General features: G+C 43.5%; 1 protein-coding gene across 1 annotated transcript in view; it reads right to left on the reverse strand.

Moving 5' to 3' along the window:
- The window catches only part of TAF4B (TATA-box binding protein associated factor 4b), a 95,954-nt gene that overhangs the window by 19,613 nt on the left and 58,766 nt on the right, over positions 1–17,575 (reverse strand). Inside the window, exon 14 of the mRNA XM_087707151.1 lies at positions 8,707–8,826. Within this exon, the coding sequence (XP_087563277.1) occupies positions 8,707–8,826 (120 nt within the window). The remainder of the gene's footprint in view (positions 1–8,706; positions 8,827–17,575) is intronic.

Raw genomic sequence — 17,575 nt, forward strand, 5'->3', positions numbered from 1 at the left:
GCGCCACCTTGGCTCAAACAGTGTTTGTCAGCTTGAGATAACGGCACAACCTCAACAGCAGAAACAAACTTTAAGTTTGCAAAAGATATTGTTAGAAATTCAGAAATTATCAAACACATTTGAGAGGACGGAGAAGAAGTTGGAAAATCCAGAGCATCTAACAGTAAAATATAATGAAGAAGTTGGAGATGTTTATCAAGTGGAAAAAGTGGAGGTTAGAGTCCTAAAAACCGAAGAGAAAAATGACTACAAAGAAATTAAATCCGCTGATATCTATGGTGACTGGTTTGTGTCTGGAAATGGAAAGAGTGGAATACGGAAAGAGGAATTAAATGGAGGGGAACTCTACCCCAGATACAGAAAAAGAAAAATTAAAAGAATGTATGGATTTAAAGAGAGAAATTTTGTTAGCAACATCATTGAAAAAAACAGAAGGGCATCAAAACTACATGAGAGACTTAATAAGCAATGAGTTGCAAAGAGGAGTCCATACACATTTGATTAAGGAGATGATTAAAGGACTGATACCACAAAAGGCAGAAGACATGACATTGTTTTGCTACTGGAAAGATACAGGTTGATAGATGAAAGGGTATAATCTAAAACTAGTTAAACAGTGAAATTTAGGGACAATAGATATAGTTAAATAGATAATTGATAATGATAATAATGTATACATGTGTATTGCTATGATAAGTAATAATTGGATATGAATATTGAATGGTACCTACGAAAGGAAGATTAGAATTTTTTGGGGGTTATATATAAAGGTTAATAAAAAAGAACTAAGTTAAATGTAGTTAAGTTTTGTTTATTAGGGGGAAAATGACACAATCAAATAAAGCAGGGATAATGATAACAATGTATATATTTACATGGATACAACATAAGGAAAGTAGATGTAAATTGCAAACAGTGATTTGGAAAAGAGGATTAGAAATTTTTGTTACTAAATATTATGATGTTTAGCTAGAATAGGCCATAAGGATTCAGCGTTATTGGAGGATATTAGAAATAGCAAATGAAATGCCAGTATGTGATTATGTTTTAAATCTTGATATATTTTATGATGGACGTTTAAACAATTATAGTCAAATGAAAATGGAGGTATGATGATAGTATTATGTATAAATATATATGAGTTAAAATACTTGAGTTACGATGAATTATGGTTGATGACTGTGGAAGAGATGCACGAAAGTCTTTTGTAACCAACTGATACACTTTCTACAGTATGGAAAGAAGGAGGATTCTTTGTGTTGTGTTGAAAATAAAAAAATTATTTAAACAAATAAGAGATCAAAGTTTAATGCATATAAAGAGATTATATAATGTATTAATACAGATGGATTCCGAAACAGAATTAGTTAAAGACTGTATGATAAAATGGGCTCAAAATATTGAAGAACCAATAATGCTGGATACGTGGGAAAGGATTTGGGTAAGAAACGTAAAATGTACACAAGCCCAAAACTAGAGAGAAAACTTTTACAAGATGTTTTATAGATGGCATTTAGATCCTAAAAAGTTGGCTTCTATGTATTCGAATTTACAACCTAAATGCTGGAGATGTGACTCTGTGGATGCTACATTTTTTCATATATGGTGGACCTGCAAAAAGGTTAAAGCATTTTGGATAAAAATATGGTGGATTATGCAAAATGTTCTTAAAAAAGGATAAAGTTTTCCCCCCCCCCGTTATTTTTGTTAGATATAATTACTGATTGTACAGCTGTAGAGATTAACTTGATTTTGCACTTAATAACTGCAGCTAGATTGTTGGTGGCGCAATACTGGAAGAAGGAAGATTTGCCTACTATTCAAGAATGGACATTGAAAGTCACAAATTTAGCCGAGATGGCTAAAATATCTGCATATCTTAAGGACTACTCAAACGAGAGATATAAACGAGACTGGAAAAAATGGATTGATTACACTCAAAATAAATATGGGTCTAAGAAATTCCAGATAGCGTATGATTAAGATTAGGAAGGATATAAATTGTTTAGTGTTAGCCTAGCAAGGAGAAGCTACGTTCAATTTTAAGATGTTTTTTCAAATATATTCTAGACTGTTTTTGTTACAACTTTATATCGCGTATTGGTTCTGGGAAGTCAGGGGAGGGAAGGTTGGGGGGGGGAGAGGGTGGGAGGGAGGGAAGTATATTAGGCTTGAGGAGGGGTGTTAGGTTTTAAAGTAATATGATTGTACATGTATACTGTCTTCTCTTATTTTTTCTTTAAAACTAAGATATGTTATGTACATTGAAATGGAAGTATAAATACCATCAACACAGAATGGAGTTTGCTCAGAAGCTGAAATACACCAAGTGAATGAGAGGAAGAGTGGGAAGCAGAGGAGAGAAGAAAGATAGGAAGAGAGGAATAGGAAAGGAAGGGGAGGGAAGATGAGGAGAATAAGGAGGAGTGGAAAGAGGAGAGAGGGGGAGAAAGAAAGGGGAAGTAGAGAAGAAAAGGATGATGGAGGGAAGAACGGAGGTAGGGAGGGGGAGGAGATAGGCAGAATGAAGTGGTGGATAAGGCATAAACAGGGTGTATGGAGAGCAGAAGAGCCAATAATTGGTTTTTATTTTTCTTATTTTATTTTTTGTCTTTTTTCTTTCTTTCCGGGAGTTAATGGCAAGACGAACTGATGTAATTAATAATCAACACAATATGATATTGGCTATGTAATAGTATACATGTGATTATATGTTATGAATATGAAAATGGGAAAAAAAGTTTTGCTTGCAAAAAAAAAGGAAAATAAAAAATTATATATATATAATAAACAGTAAAAAATATTGGGTTTCTGTCGTGATGGACTCTTGTGACGAGCCGATTGACAGAGAATGGAAGCAGTTAGCTTCCTCCCATAATTGGGGCATACCAGGGGTTGTGACTTTAAATATATACCTTTCTCCCTGGCTCAGCTGATAACTGATCAGAGCCTGTGGCTTAATGGCCAAGACGTCTGCCTAATATGTAATATAGCCCAGGTTCGAATCCCAGTAAGGGTATGGCTAGCTGATGAGAGCTAAATAGCTTGAAATAGATCTATACAAGTCTCCCTTTATTTATTTATCAGCACAAATATATATATGGAGGGAGGGAGGGAGGGAGGGAGGGAGGGAGGGAGAGAGAGGGAGAGGGAGAGAGCGCGCGCTTGGGAACCCATTTTCGCTGGTAGAGCGCTTGGGCCACCCCAGGCACTCCCCAATACAAGTGACGTCAAGCTGGTCATGCCCATCCCAGCCATGCCCACCTGGCCCCCCGAGGTCAAACACAACCCTGATGCAACCCTCAGTGAAATCTAGTTGGACACTCCTGGTTTAGAGCCTACTCTAGCAAATGATTTGCCACTCTACTATCTGAAGTGACTTGTACATCCCCATTCAACTAATGAAATCACTAACATGCAATTGCTGTATTTTCTAGGCATCTTATAAATATGCAAAGTACAAATACAGTATGCCTAAATGTACTTCTGCTCATGTAGCACAAAATGTTGAATTCTATTGTTCTGATGCATGACTCCATTGCCACGGGCATTTTCATCAACAGTGTTATATAGAATTACACCAGGAGGGTTTAATAAGAAAGGAGTCACATCAGCGACAGCAAGAATATGTCCAAGGGGCACCCATTACAAACCCTCTAGCATTATACAAAAGAAAAAGCTAGAAATAATTACTACTTTGCTCTTATGCAGCTTCTTCCTGCTTAATAGTAAACATAAATGATTTACCTAATGAAAAGTTTAATTGTGATGGGAGGGACCTGGGAAAGCTGTTACACCAAGCTCATGATTTCAAATCTTTCAGCAGTAATTAAGGAAGATAAAAGCTCATTCTATACACATAAATAAGATAGCTACTAATTTATTAAAATTGTACACCCAAGCTGAAAGGCAAGTTAATATTTCCCACTGGTGTGTTGTTTTGTGGGCTAGCTGGTTGGTCTTCTGCTCACATGTCTCCGCTGTATGCATTCTGGACATTCTATTTCACAATTTTTCAGTATTCCACAATCACGATCCAGAGATCTACTGCACAGTTCACAGGAGTAGCGTGGAAAATGACAATTAATCTACCAATGATTTCTTTTTATCATTGTCTTTGATTACTACTGCCGTTGTCAATTCATTTTTAAAACCCTTCTTCCTCCAAGTAGAAAGACTCTATCTGTTGCACTGAAGCCAAGCAAGATTAATATATAAAGTATATTTAGTATTGCTGTTGAGAACTGTAGAAACGTATAGAACAGCGATGGACAACCCTTTTGGGCTCCCGTGCCAAAAGTGGGGGGAGCGCAAGGGGGTCGTAATTGGTGTCTGCCCCGCCCACCTCCCACACGGCAGCTTCTCCTTCTTCTGGCTGCCCCAGCATTCCAGCCAGAAGCAGCACTGTGGCAGTCGCCGGGGGCAAGGGGATGGTGGTGGCAAGGACAGGCAAGGGCTTCCCTCTCTCCCCACCAGAGTGGGCTACTTGCACAGCTCCAGCCCGCGGCTCTGATGAGCATCCGCAGTCCGGAGCGCTGCTGCTTCCAGCCAGGATATATTCTGCCAGGCCCTCGGCAGCGTCTTTATACAGGTAGTTTGCCTCCCTGCCAGCAGCTTGTCTAGTGTTCCGTCTGGAAGCAGCAGTGCAACAGTCGCCGTTACCAGGGGCGAAGGAGCTGCTGGTGGGGAGGCGAGCTACCCGCATAAAGACGCTGCTGAAGGTCTGGCAGAATATATCCCTGTGGCTGAATTGCTGCTCTTCTGGGGTGCCAGAGCTAGCCAGGCACTCCAGTCCGTGGCTCCTCATCAGAGCCGTGGGCTGGAGCTGTGCAAGTAGCTCGCTCAGGTGGGGAGGGAGGAAAGCCTGTCCTTGCCGCTGCCGCCCCCTCACCCCCAGCGGCTGTCACAGTGCTGCTTCTGGCTGGTGTGGGATTGGCTGCAGGGGGCCACTCCTGCCTTTCCCCTTGTGGTTGCCGCTGCTTTTCTGGGGCGCCCGAGCCAGCCAGGCACTTTGGACCGCAGATGAGCCACGGACTAGAGGGCTGGGGCTATGCAAGAAGGGGAGGGAGGGAAGCCCCGACCACAGCTCTACTAAGAAGCAATGGCCGGGAACCCCTTTCTGCCTCTTTTGGCATGTGCGGCCATTGCTCTTCCTGTTGCTGGTTTTTGCGTGTGCATGCGTGCCCGGAACCAGATCACCAAATGGCTGACATGCATGTGCACCCTGGAAACAAAACGATCATTTTCCTGGCGTGCGCATGTGCACTGGGCAGCTCAACTTCTGCTTTCTGGCATGCCAATGCGCGTCAAGACCACCTGGCTGCTGCGCCCAAACCTGGAAGAGGAACTGGTGATGGCTCTGTGTGCCAGGAGAAATGGCTCTGCGTGCCACTTCTGGCATGCGTGCCATAGGTTCGCCATCATGGGTATAGAGTCATGCAAAAATGCTATGGGACAGCTGGTTTCTATTAGGATCACAGCTGCCTATTTACATTCTGCACAATATCCACTGGCTGTTCTGAAGATTCTCTTTTGTCTCAAACGAAGTTTTCTTTCTCCTCTAATTTTGGAGGGTTTCAGCAAACCTTGAGATTACTCTCTCTGTGGTTTCATTGCCACTCTTGCTACATAAGCACAATTGTAGTATTGAAATATAGAATTAGATATGTTCTGACCTAGGCTTCCCCAAAAAGCAGATTCCTGGTCCCGACAAAACCCTTTTTATTAAACAAATGTGAATTCCTCTCATTCACATTCAGCAAAGGCCTGGTAAACAGTCTTTCAAAGGTGAATTTATAACCACAGATCTTATCTAGCTTGGAAAGCTGCCATGTAAATATTTTCCAAACACAGTTCTGTGCAAGGAAAGACTTGGCACAGTGTCTCTGAGATTCACAGACAGATCTTCACTCTTCTGAAACGAATGAACAAATTGTTTTCTGCAAAAGCCCACTCCCCTTTTGTTCCTCTTTTATTTCCTATGGGAGGGGCCATTCACCTTCCACCTGTGACTTTACTCGCAAGTTGACCCTGATTTCTTAGCTGTTCTTTTCTTCTGGCAGCTCTGCACATGCACACACTGGGAACAGGCTCCAGCTGTTCCTGCCTCACTGCTGTCTAGCTCCAAAGGCAGCTGAGAACTGCCGGACAGCCTTGGCCCCATCTCTGCCTCTGACGCAGAGCCCTCGTCCGAGCCTTCCCCAACCTCCAAGACTGGCCCATGTTCCTCCCCAACCTCCTCACTGTCTGACTCTGCTGCCAGCTCTGCTGTGAGCCACAACATAATAGAAAAAGTGGTGATTGCAGATCATTAACCTTAATGGCTCTTAGCAATAAAACAAAACTATTCAGAAATATAAGTCCAGTTAAGTCCTGAGATTCAATGATGGCAGATTGCCCAATTGGTTTCTGCAAAGGAAATAACCTCATCTAAAAATCTACCGAGTCTGATGATTGTATACAGCTATTATTTTTAAAAACTAGGAAAACCACCAAGTGGCAGTGGGATTCCAGACAATCAAAAGCACCCAGAGGAAAGAAGGATGGTGAGCTTGGTACAACACAATGGAAGGCAATAAAGTAGTGCTGGAAATATTGGGGTGTTTTTTTTGGTTTTTTTGGTAAAATTGGTCAAGAACTTGATGACCTGCCTCAGAAAACAGCAATCTCTTAAGAGTGTTTTTCCAATACAACATGGGAAGTTTTGGTGGCCATAAATCCTAAGTGGAGAGATCAGGAAAAAGAATTTAGAGCAAAATACATAAATATAAACATAAAATAAATTATATTAAATACAGTCAATACAATTATTCAGTGTAGTTTCCTCTGTCAAATTAAACATTAACTTTAGTGACAGAAGTCCACAATCAAGGCTGTGGCTCATGTTTTGAGCATCTGAAGCTGTGAGAATATATAGACACAGACTCCCTACCCAAAAATATCAAGCAAACCTTCTGTTCCCTTAGTAGAGCATATATGATTATAAAAAGTAATTTTCTGAACTAAGGCTCAGAACATCGGTGCTATGTTTCTTAAGTAATGGACTGAAAACAATACATTTGGAGGCACATCCAAACTAAACACGACAGATGCACCTACAATCATGTAAATCTGCCAATTCTAGTCCTCCTTTCACTTGCTTATCTGAGTCCATCTCAAACAAAAGTATTAAAAATAGTGACAACAATTACAGAGGCACTGGGAGACAATATTTTATTTGCTTTGACTGGGATGTGTTTTTAACTTGTGGAAGCAATTTTTTTCTAGAAAAAGCTATGTTATTTTAAAATCAATTTAAATCTGTTGATACAGATGAAAATGTAGGTATGAAAATGTATTAGGAGCACAGCCAAAATTATTAGGAGGATTTACTGCTGAAAACTTTCTACAATGGGTAGATGGGCTTTCAATGGGAATAATAGGTGCTCTTTATTATTGGAACATTCCAACTTTTTTTCCACACTGGGAAACAAATAGTGCCGTGATGGTGAACCTATGGCGCCCATGCCAGAGGTGGCACGCAGAGCCTTCTCTGTGGGCACGTGCACCAACCCCAACTTGTCTTTGCGCAGTGGTTCTCAACCTGTGGGTCGGGACCCCTTTGGGGGTTCAAACGACCCTTTCACAGAGGTCACCTAAGACCATCGGAAATCACATATTTTCGATAGTCTTAAAAACCGAGACACCAATTTTATGGTTGGGGGTCACCACAACGTGAGGAACTGTATTAAAGGGTCACGGCATTGGGAAGGTTGAGAACCACTGTCTTTGCGGGTGCCGGAGCGTTGGAAAATTCCCTAAAAACGGCCCAAAAAAGGCCTCCAAAAGGCCTGATTTTGGGGCATTTTTGGCCTTTTGGGGCCATTTGCAAGCTGTTTTATGAGCTATTTTCAGGTCATTTTCAGGCTGGTTTTGGTCCACAAAGTGGCCCAGAAATGAATGAAAAACAGTCTCAAAATGGCCTGAAAATGGGACAAAAACCAGACCATTTTCCATGCCATTTTTGGGGCCAAAAACAGTCCAGAAAACAGCCAAAAAACTGGTATGCACAGGCCGGCCAGCTGGCCTTTGGGTTTCTGGTGCTGTCGTGCGGGCACATGCACGTGCATTCCAGTTTGGGCACTCGATGCCAAAAAGTTTCGCCATCATTGCAATAGTACAACATTCCATAAGAATTTTATAGGAAGATTCTAGATAAACATTTCTGTAAGCTTTGTTTATATACATCTTCCTTAATAGTATTTGCTGCAGTATTACTGGAATAATTCTTTCACAGAACCCCATCAATCAAGTCCAGTTCTCTGGATGCCAAATAGAGGACTGATTTTTATTAAAAACACCTCCCTTTTTACAACCCTGTAATCCCTTAATTCAGGTTAGAGTCAGAATGACTGGATGAAGTTGACCATTTACTGGCTTGATACCCTTCCTGACACCATGTGTAGTTCGCAGCAGATTTTTTTTTCTTTGTGCCCTAGGAGAGAAACATCTGATGCTACCTAAGATTGAACTCTTAACCTTCCAACGGAAGGTGACCGTCTTCAACACCAGGCCACCACATCGCTTAGAGGGCCGATTCCTAGGAAACTGATAAAATATTCCACTATAAAAGAATTCCGTGGGCAGACTATATCCTTTACAAAAATAGAAACAAGGGTTAGCTGGTGAAGATAATGCAGCAAAGAGAAAAAGCATAAGATTACAAACCTCAAGTCCAGAAAAAGAAATAGACGAATCCAATGGTCTCTTCTTTCTTGGCCCAAGGGCTTCCAGAGCTGCACGATTAGCCTCCTGTTGCTGCATTTGTGCGAATTCTAATTGTTGCATCTAAGAGTAAGATAAAGTTATGAAAAATTAAACATAAATATAATGAAAGCTATACTTCAGCTTTTTCCCCATTTTGACCTGTTCTTTAAATAGCAGGGAAGTTTTATTGGTCCTAAAAATACATACAAATGAACAAAAATTTTTTGGGTTGGAATCATACTTGGACAGCACTGTTCACAAGATCCCTCTTTATTATACGTTAAACTATTCCAGGAGGATTTTTATCACATAAGAAATGTGGTCCAAGGCTGTGAAGCTCAATCAAAGTATTGCTTTAAAATACATATTTTATGCACCAGCTTTTACTGTAATTTTTGGTTTTGCTACAGGTATTTTAGCTTCCTACTTGCAGAGGGCAAGAAATGCATTTACATAAGATTCCATTCTGGGGGCTGCTTATACAAAGCTCAAATAGGTATATTATTCGTATTTATAAATGCTGTTGTAAGCTATGACAACTTTCTCCATATGAGCCACACCTATGTGCCTTTATCTCCTGACAGAATTAATAGTGATAAACATCTGTTACTGAGGTATATGGGGGAAGATGTGCATTCTTAAACTAAATAAAGCAAGTCCCCACAAATCCAACGGATACTTCTAGCTTCATCCTTATATATTTGCTCAAAAAAAGGCAATCAGAAGCTATAGAGAAAGTGTTTCAAAACCATTTCCCTTCTTCGATTTTTCCATCAGCTCCAAGTACAAAGATTTTTAAAAAACCTGTGTAAAGATCAAATTGCCATGAAAACATTGCAGAAATGGTAAAAGTGTCTTTGTTGCTCCTGGCCTTTTTAATAATAATATATAGGGTTTTTAAAGTCTAGTCTTGAAGCAATCAAATAGTTTCTAGGTGACACAATAACCATTTTGGTTAATCTGACCTGAAGCACAAATAAAGTATATTTTTAAAGCCCTTTTCAATAGTTAGATGGCATATGCAGCCAAGCTACAGTCACACAAAGGAATTTAAAAAGGAACTATGCTGTTCAGCAATAACCGGGGGGGGGGGGGGGAATCTAACTTGCACAAATTAAATTTTTCACATTTATAAAAGTTCACTGCATCACCTTCACTTCCCTCCACTTTTTGTGCAAATATGTTATCTACCTGATCCTAAAAGACTCATGCTAGCTTAAAATGTCCATACAAACCAAGGTTTGTTGCCAGGTCAACTGAAACATGATTTTGTTCACCTTTAGGAATGCTTTCCCCAAAACCAAGGCTTTCCAGATGTATTTGGTTACAACTGACAAAACACTAGGCTGGAAACTGGAAGTTGAAATCCTGATCTATCTGCAGATGATTAACTTTAACATTATCTTACATGTCTTACATTTATCCTGTGCAAAAAATACAGAACACCCTACAAGCATGAATAATCTTTTTATTGTTTGTCACTCACAAACCAAATGTTAGACAAGTAAAATGGTTAGTCCATTTGCCCTTTAAACTCATTTTCACCTATCACCATCACATTTCATCCATTTACCATGCAGAATTAGCAATAATGGCGTATGTCAACTAGGCAGAAGTGGTGTAGGGTTTCCTGCCTAAGCAGGGGGTTGGACTAGACCTTCAAGGTCCCTTCCAACTCTGGTATTCTATAAAAATCCCTAGAAACCCTACTACAACCCAAAATCTTAATACTCTAGTCTTTCAGTGAGATTTTCCATGGCCAGCTGTTAAACACTCTCCCTAAACTCAGTTTATTTAGTTTTATAACTTTTTTTTCTTGTCTTACAAATCGACCGTTGACTTACCTGAACGGTCCTTCTATGTGTGCTGCGAGGGGAATCCAAGCATGGGTTAACTTTGTCCATTAGCCTTGAGACTGAGTTATGTAAATTGGTGACCACGCCTCCACTGGCCGGATGGGCTCAGTTTCGTACAAAGTCAGCCGTTTATTGATGTATAACAAGAAGAATAATGATAACATAACAATAACAGTAGCAATAAAGGCCGTAGCCAAAAGGCATACAAACATAGTCAAGAAGAAACGCAAGTCATAAGTAAATAACATCTGACATAAAGCGGTAACATATCAATGAAGATAATGAATTTCAAGACATGACCACCCTGGCCAGCCGCAGCTGCGGGTGGGTTTGGATTCCCCTCACAGCACACATAGAAGGACCGTTCAGGTAAGTCAACGGTCGTTCTCCTGTGTGCTGCTTAGGGAATCCAAGCATGGGACATGCCAAAGCAATTAAGGTCCAGGGCGGGAACCAGGCTGGCCAGGGTCCCCCGCAGGGGGGAGCACCTGTTGCAATACACGCCACCCGAAGGACGCCTCAGCTGAGGCATACACATCAACCTTGTAATGTCTGATAAATGGTGATGGTGTAGACCAGGTGGCTGCTCTACAGATCTCTTCCACTGAGGCTTGCGTGGCCCAGGCCGCCGTGGTGGCCGCACTCCTGGTAGAGTGAGGGGTGATGCGCCTGGGAACCTGCCGGGATTGACTGTCATAAGCAAGGGCGATGCACGCCTTCAACCACTGCCCTATCGTATGAGAAGAAACTTTCTGTCCCATGGAAGATGGTTGAAAGGAAACAAAGAGTGCCTCAGACGCTTCACATAGCGGCGAAGAACCCTGCGCACATCCAGGTGATGCCATTGGCGCTCCTGCAGATGAGAAGGGTTGGGACAAAAGTCCGGAAGGACGAGTTCCTGAGCTCTGTGGAACAGCGTGTTGATTTTTGGTAGAAAGGCTGGGTCCAAGCGGAGACCAACTCTGCTGGGGTGGAATATACAGAGATCCGCTCGAACGGAAAGAGCCGCCAGCTCGGAAACCCGCCTGGCTGATGTAATCGCCACCAAAAACACTGTCTTAAGAGTCAATAGTCGAAGACTGATGGAAGAAATAGGTTCGAAAGGAGAGTCCATAAGTGCCCTGAGCACTAATGACAGATCCCAAGTAGGGTAGCGGTGCACGGTCGGAGGTCGGATGTTGGCCGCCCCCTTCAGGAAGGCCTTGACTTGAGAATGTTGTGACAAGGAGCGTCCTTGACCTCCCCCAATCACTGTGGCAAGAGCTGTGACCTGCCTGCGGAGCGTGTTGGGTGCCAAACCTTTGTTAAGACCAGATTGTAGAAAGTCCAACACTCGGGGCACCGAATCCTGGAGGGGGTCTGCCCCAGCCCGTCGGCACCACCTGCAGAAGGCCTGCCAAGTAGCCTCGTAAATTCGAGTGGTGGAAGGTTGGCGGGCCGCCTGAATCGTACTGATGACCTTGCTGGAATACTGAAGGTTTGTCAGAATAGTCTGCTCACGTGCCACACGGCTAATTGTAGCAACTGGGGGTTCGGGATCCTCCACGGGCGGGAGATCGACAGATACACCAGGTTGGCATACCAGGTCCGCCAGGACCACATCGGAGCCACCAGGAAGACTTCCGCACGTTCCGACAGAATCTTCTGAATGACTGCCGGGATCACTGGAAGAGGCGTAAAGGCGTAAAGGAGGCCGGCCGGCCACAGGCTGCACAAGGCATCCACTCCCTCCACTCCGGGGGTCACATACCTGGAGAAGAAACGGGGCAATTGCGCATTGTGAGGCTGCGCGAACAAGTCCACCACCGGACGACCGAATCGGAGGGAAATCTGCTGGAAGAGGTCTGGATGTAACTGCCACTCCGCATGATCCACTGTGGCTCTGCTCAGCCAATCCGCCTGGACGTTGGATTTGCCCGAAATGTGTTCCGCTCGAAGGAACAACAGCCTGGACTCTGCCCAATGATGCAATTTCTCCGCCTCCATCATGAGAGCTCTGGAGTGCGTGCCCCCTGGCGGTTGACATGCACCTTGGAGGTCACATTGTCGGTCAAAATCAGCACGTGCTTGTGAGTCGCAATGTCCTGAAACTCTCTCAGGGCCAGTCTGATGGCCTGCAGCTCTAGCCAATTGATGCTGTTGGACAGCTCCCGGTCCGACCAGCAACCCTGTGCCCCCTGTCCAGGGCATGGCCGCCCCATCCAAACAGGCTGGCGTCCGTCGTAACCTGGATACGTTCCGGCTCTTTGAACGGACACCCCTTGAGAATCTTTGAGGACGCCCACCATCGGAGTGATCTGAGGGCCTTGGGTGAAAGATGGACCTTGAGTTGAGAATGACTGGTGTGAGATCTCTGATAAGGAAGCAGGAACCATTGGAGTGGTCGTGCGTGAAACCTGGCCCAGGGAACGATGTCGATGCAAGAAATAATCTTCCCTAACAGCTGAGAGAGTAAAGCCAGGGGCACGAGCCACAAGGCTGACACTTGAGAAGCCAGCCGTTGGATGCTCTGTCGCCTTTCCAGAGACAGGAAAACTTGGCAAGTGGCGGAATTGATGACAGTCCCTAAGTGAAGCAGCGTTGTAGTCGGCTGCAGATGGCTCTTGGGAAGATTCAGCACGAAACCGTGCCTCCGCAGGGAGTCCATCGTTACCTGAAGATCCCATAGGGCCTGGTCCTGGGATGGTGACAGGACCAAGATGTCGTCTAAGTAACAATTCACTCTCACCGGAACCGAACAAAGGGAGGCCGCCACCACCGCCAGGAGCTTGGTAAAAGTGCGGGGCGCCGATGAGAGGCCGAAGGGCAAGGCCCTGTACTGGAAATGACGGCCCGCAAAGTGGAAGCGCAGGAACCGTCGATGAGCCGGATGAATGGGCACATGGAGGTACGCCTCCTTGATGTCGATTGATGTCATCATGTCGCCTTGGCGGATGGATGCCAGGATGCTTTCCAATGAATGCATCTAGAACCTCTGGTACTTGATGTACCAATTGAGTCTTTTCAGATCTAGAATGGCTCGCCATCCTCCTGAGCTTTTGGGCACCAGAAATAGGATGGAGTAAAACCCTAGACCTTCCTGCCCCTTGGGAACCTGTTCTATTGCTTTGGTGGATATGAGATGATTTATTTCGGCTTCCATGAGACGCCGCTTTACTGAGCACCTGGGAACGGGGCACCTGATGAAACGTCTTGGAGGAATGGAGAGAAATTCTAGTGTGAGGCTCAGCCTCACCACCTGAAGGGCCCAGGCGTCTGAGGTGGTTTCCGCCCATTGATGAGCGAAGGCCAGCAGACTCACTCCCACCCACTGACTCTTCCCCCTGCGAGTCACCGGTACCTTCGAAAAGACCGGTTTCCCAAGCCACGAAAGGATCTCCTGTTGTGGGATTGCGCCTGGTGCTGTTGGCGTCCCCTATCTCTGGCCCCCCCACGGTCCTGGCCGTGGTCCTGCGACTGGTGAAAGCCCCTGTTGTAATGGGGAACAAAGGGGGCCGCTGCGTAGCCAGAATAGCCGCCCCGAAAGGACTGGCATCTGTTGTATGGCTGCTGTCATCTGGTATTGTGCCCCCCTGAGGAAGGGAGGACCTTGCGCTTGTCCCTAGTCTCTATGAGAATGGGATCGAGAATGGATCCAAACAAACCCCCGCCCTTGAAGGGCGTGGATGCCAGGCGCCATTTAGATTTAATGTCAGCCTGCCAATGGCGGAGCCACAAGAGGCGACGGGAGGCCACATTGGAGACTACAGCTCGAGAAACAAACTTAGCAGCATTAAGCGTGGCATCCGCCGAAAATTCCAAGGTAGCCATAATTTTAGTAACGTCCTGGTGAAGGTGCACCTCATCAGGGGCTAGCCTCTCCTGCAACTGCTTAAGCCAGAGCACCGAGGTCCTATTAAAGAACGATGCCACAGTAGCAGCACGTAAAGCCCAGGCCGCGGCCTGGTGTGTCTTACAAATAACCGAATGATCAGCCATTGCAATGAATTGAGATTCGAAAAGACTCAAAAGGCACAGAGCACAGAGTTCACTGTAAGGCAAAGAGACCAGCAAAGCAGCAGGAAAACAACTCCTCCCCAAGGCACACAAAGCCGAAGTGAGGGAATTGGGAGGGGCCAATGAATCAGCAACTGCAAGAAGAGGAAATGCCCGGTCTCAGCTGCGCCTGCGTCAGAAACGGCCCCAGCATGGCGCCGAACAAACGAGCGTCAAATTCAAATCGTAAGCCACAAGCACAGTCTCTTTAGGCTCTCAGGGGGAAAATAATGCCGGAATCGCTGGCACGCTGCCCTAATACGATCGGCTTTCCGCAAAGGCAAACCTCGCCGCGAACGGCGGGTAACTCCCAGCGGCAAGAGAAGAGAAGCCGCGCCGCGAACAGCAGGCAATTCAAGGGCTCCGAGGCTCTTAACGCAGCGGGGGCTCTTAATCTCGTCGTTAGCGCCAGCCGAAGCTCCACGCTGTGGAAGAAAACCCCCTGCCGGCAGGAACAAAGCACTTGCCGCCCAGCCACCTGCAAAGGCTCTAAACGCCTGCGGGGAAAACTCAAACCCCAAACGGCTCCAAACGGTAGAGAAATACCTGAGCGGTAAAAGGGGCCATAGAGGGAACTGGCAGACAGCGAACTGTCGCCTCCCCATCGCAAATCTTTTCCACCAACTAAGTCCATCGTGCTTGCAAGGAAATCCAGAAAAAGAGTATAAATTTGTCCCAGAAGTCTGGAGAAGAATTGATATACGTCTCGTCGGCTGGACTGAGTTAAGAAAACTGAGCCCATCCGGCCAGTGGAGGCATGGTCACCAATTTACATAACTCAGTCTCAAGGCTAATGGACAAAGTTAACCCATGCTTGGATTCCCCAAGCAGCACACAGGAGAAGTATCTAACAGTATTATTTGTCCTCCTACAGAATCCTCCCCTACTGTAGCATGCTTACATCCCCTAATATTTTAACTACATTTCTAAAGCTACCCCAGTTAAATAGGTAAAAATTATTTCCAAACCATTAAAGAGTAAAACTTTAAAGCAACATTTTACTTATATTTGGGATTGATACAGATAGATTAAAATAGATATGAAAATAAAGTTTTGATTTTAATTGTATATTTAATTGTATATTTGCAAACATATTTTTAATACTAGCTGTTTTATGGAACACCTAAATTTCTTTTCAGACCATCATTGCTGGCATTCTGAAAAGATTCAAAAGACTGACTGAGACTGAAAAGAATAATTGATTATCTATCAAGATGGGGGGAAAAGATGTTTGCAATAGCACCAATATAGGTGCTATTGCAACTTAGAGGAAATCAACAAGTTATATTATGGGAAATACAACAGCATCTCCAAAGGCAATATTTTCAAGTAACCTCAGATGCTGAAGAACATAAGAAAGCAAATCGTATAAGATTTAAGTGTGCTTACCCCAGTGAAGACAGCAGCTAAACATAAAAGAAAAGGGGAGTAACTGTGATAATAAGGATGAGTAGGAAACTCCTATCTGCTTAATGGAGACATTGCATATAATAAACGAAAGTATGAATTTGATGGTACTGAACATGGAAAGAATTTGGCAGATTCTTAGAGAGTAGGATATTCATAGGGGCTCATAGAGAGGCAATGAACATCCATATTGTAGAAGTAATCATTTAACACATGCATTAACATTTTTGGAGTTCACAGCGCAAAGGTTTGTTATGCTCTAATGCAGTGTTTTTCAACCTTTTTTGGGCAAAGGCACACTTTTTTCATGAAAAAAATCACGAGGCACACCACCATTAGAAAATGTTAAAAAAATTTAACTCTGTGCCTATATTGACTATATATAAAGTGTTTTTCCCACGGCACACCTTACACTATGTCATGGCACACTAGTGTGCCGCGGCACAGTGGTTGAAAAACACTGCTCTAATGTGTGTTTTGCAAGTAAAGTATGGAGCCACACAGATTAAGAAAACTAGTTCAAGCAAATGAAAGGCCAGTGCCATCTGATGGAGACTTGGAAAAAGGTGCTGCTTGCTATCTTGGAAAAACTATACTACTTTTCCATTAACTAAAGTTGACCTTAAAACACATTCATTTTTTCCCCTAAAGAAAATAATCATCAACTCCTGATCATTGGTTATTGCTACCATTAAAAATGTATTGTCTGGGAAATCTTCTGCAAGGATCTCATCCGTCTGCGTACAACATAAAACAACCACTGTTCTCCTAGCACTTGAATGTTGTAAAAGTAGTCCCCAACTTATGACCCCAACTGAGCCCAAAAATTCAGTTGTTAGGTGAGTCATTTGTTAAGTGAATTTTGCCCCATTTCACAACTTTTCTTGCTTCAATTGTTAAGTGAAATTGCTGCAGTTGATAAATGAGTAACCCGGTCATTAAGTGAATCTGGCTTTCCCATTGACTTTGCTTGTCCAAAGGTCACAAAAGGGGAATGACATGACACTGGGACACAGCAACGATCATAAATATGAGTCAGTTGCCAAGCATCTGAATTTTGATCACATGACCATGGGGAGGCTGCAAAGGTCGTAATTGTGAAAACCGGTCATAAGTCACTTTTTCTAGTGTCGTTGTAACTTTGAACCGTCACTAAATGAATTGCTGTTAAGTCAAGCACTACCTGAATTGTCTTCTTTCTACAATGAGCCTGAAATAACTATTTAAAAAGGGTATATCAAGTAACTTATAGTTTAAAAAAAAGGCATTCATATATTTTGTAAATGTTTAAGTATATCTTTTCATATGAACACAATGAACAAATGACACTTGGCTACAATGTAAAGTAGTGAGTAGACAGCTTGTATAACAGCGTAAATGTGCTGTCCCCTCAAAAATAACGCAACACACAGCCATTAATATCTAAACTGCTGAAAATATATACTTAAATATTTACAAAATGTGAGGGGGTGTACTCACTTTGGTGATATACTGTATATTCTACATTTCCTCCAAGTTGCTAAAAACACAAA

The sequence above is a fragment of the Thamnophis sirtalis genome, unplaced genomic scaffold (genome assembly GCF_051295495.1).
Source record: "Thamnophis sirtalis isolate CommonGarterSnake01/CBP01778 unplaced genomic scaffold, rThaSir2_p1.2 scaffold_2, whole genome shotgun sequence".
Classification (NCBI taxonomy): domain Eukaryota; kingdom Metazoa; phylum Chordata; class Lepidosauria; order Squamata; family Natricidae; genus Thamnophis; species Thamnophis sirtalis.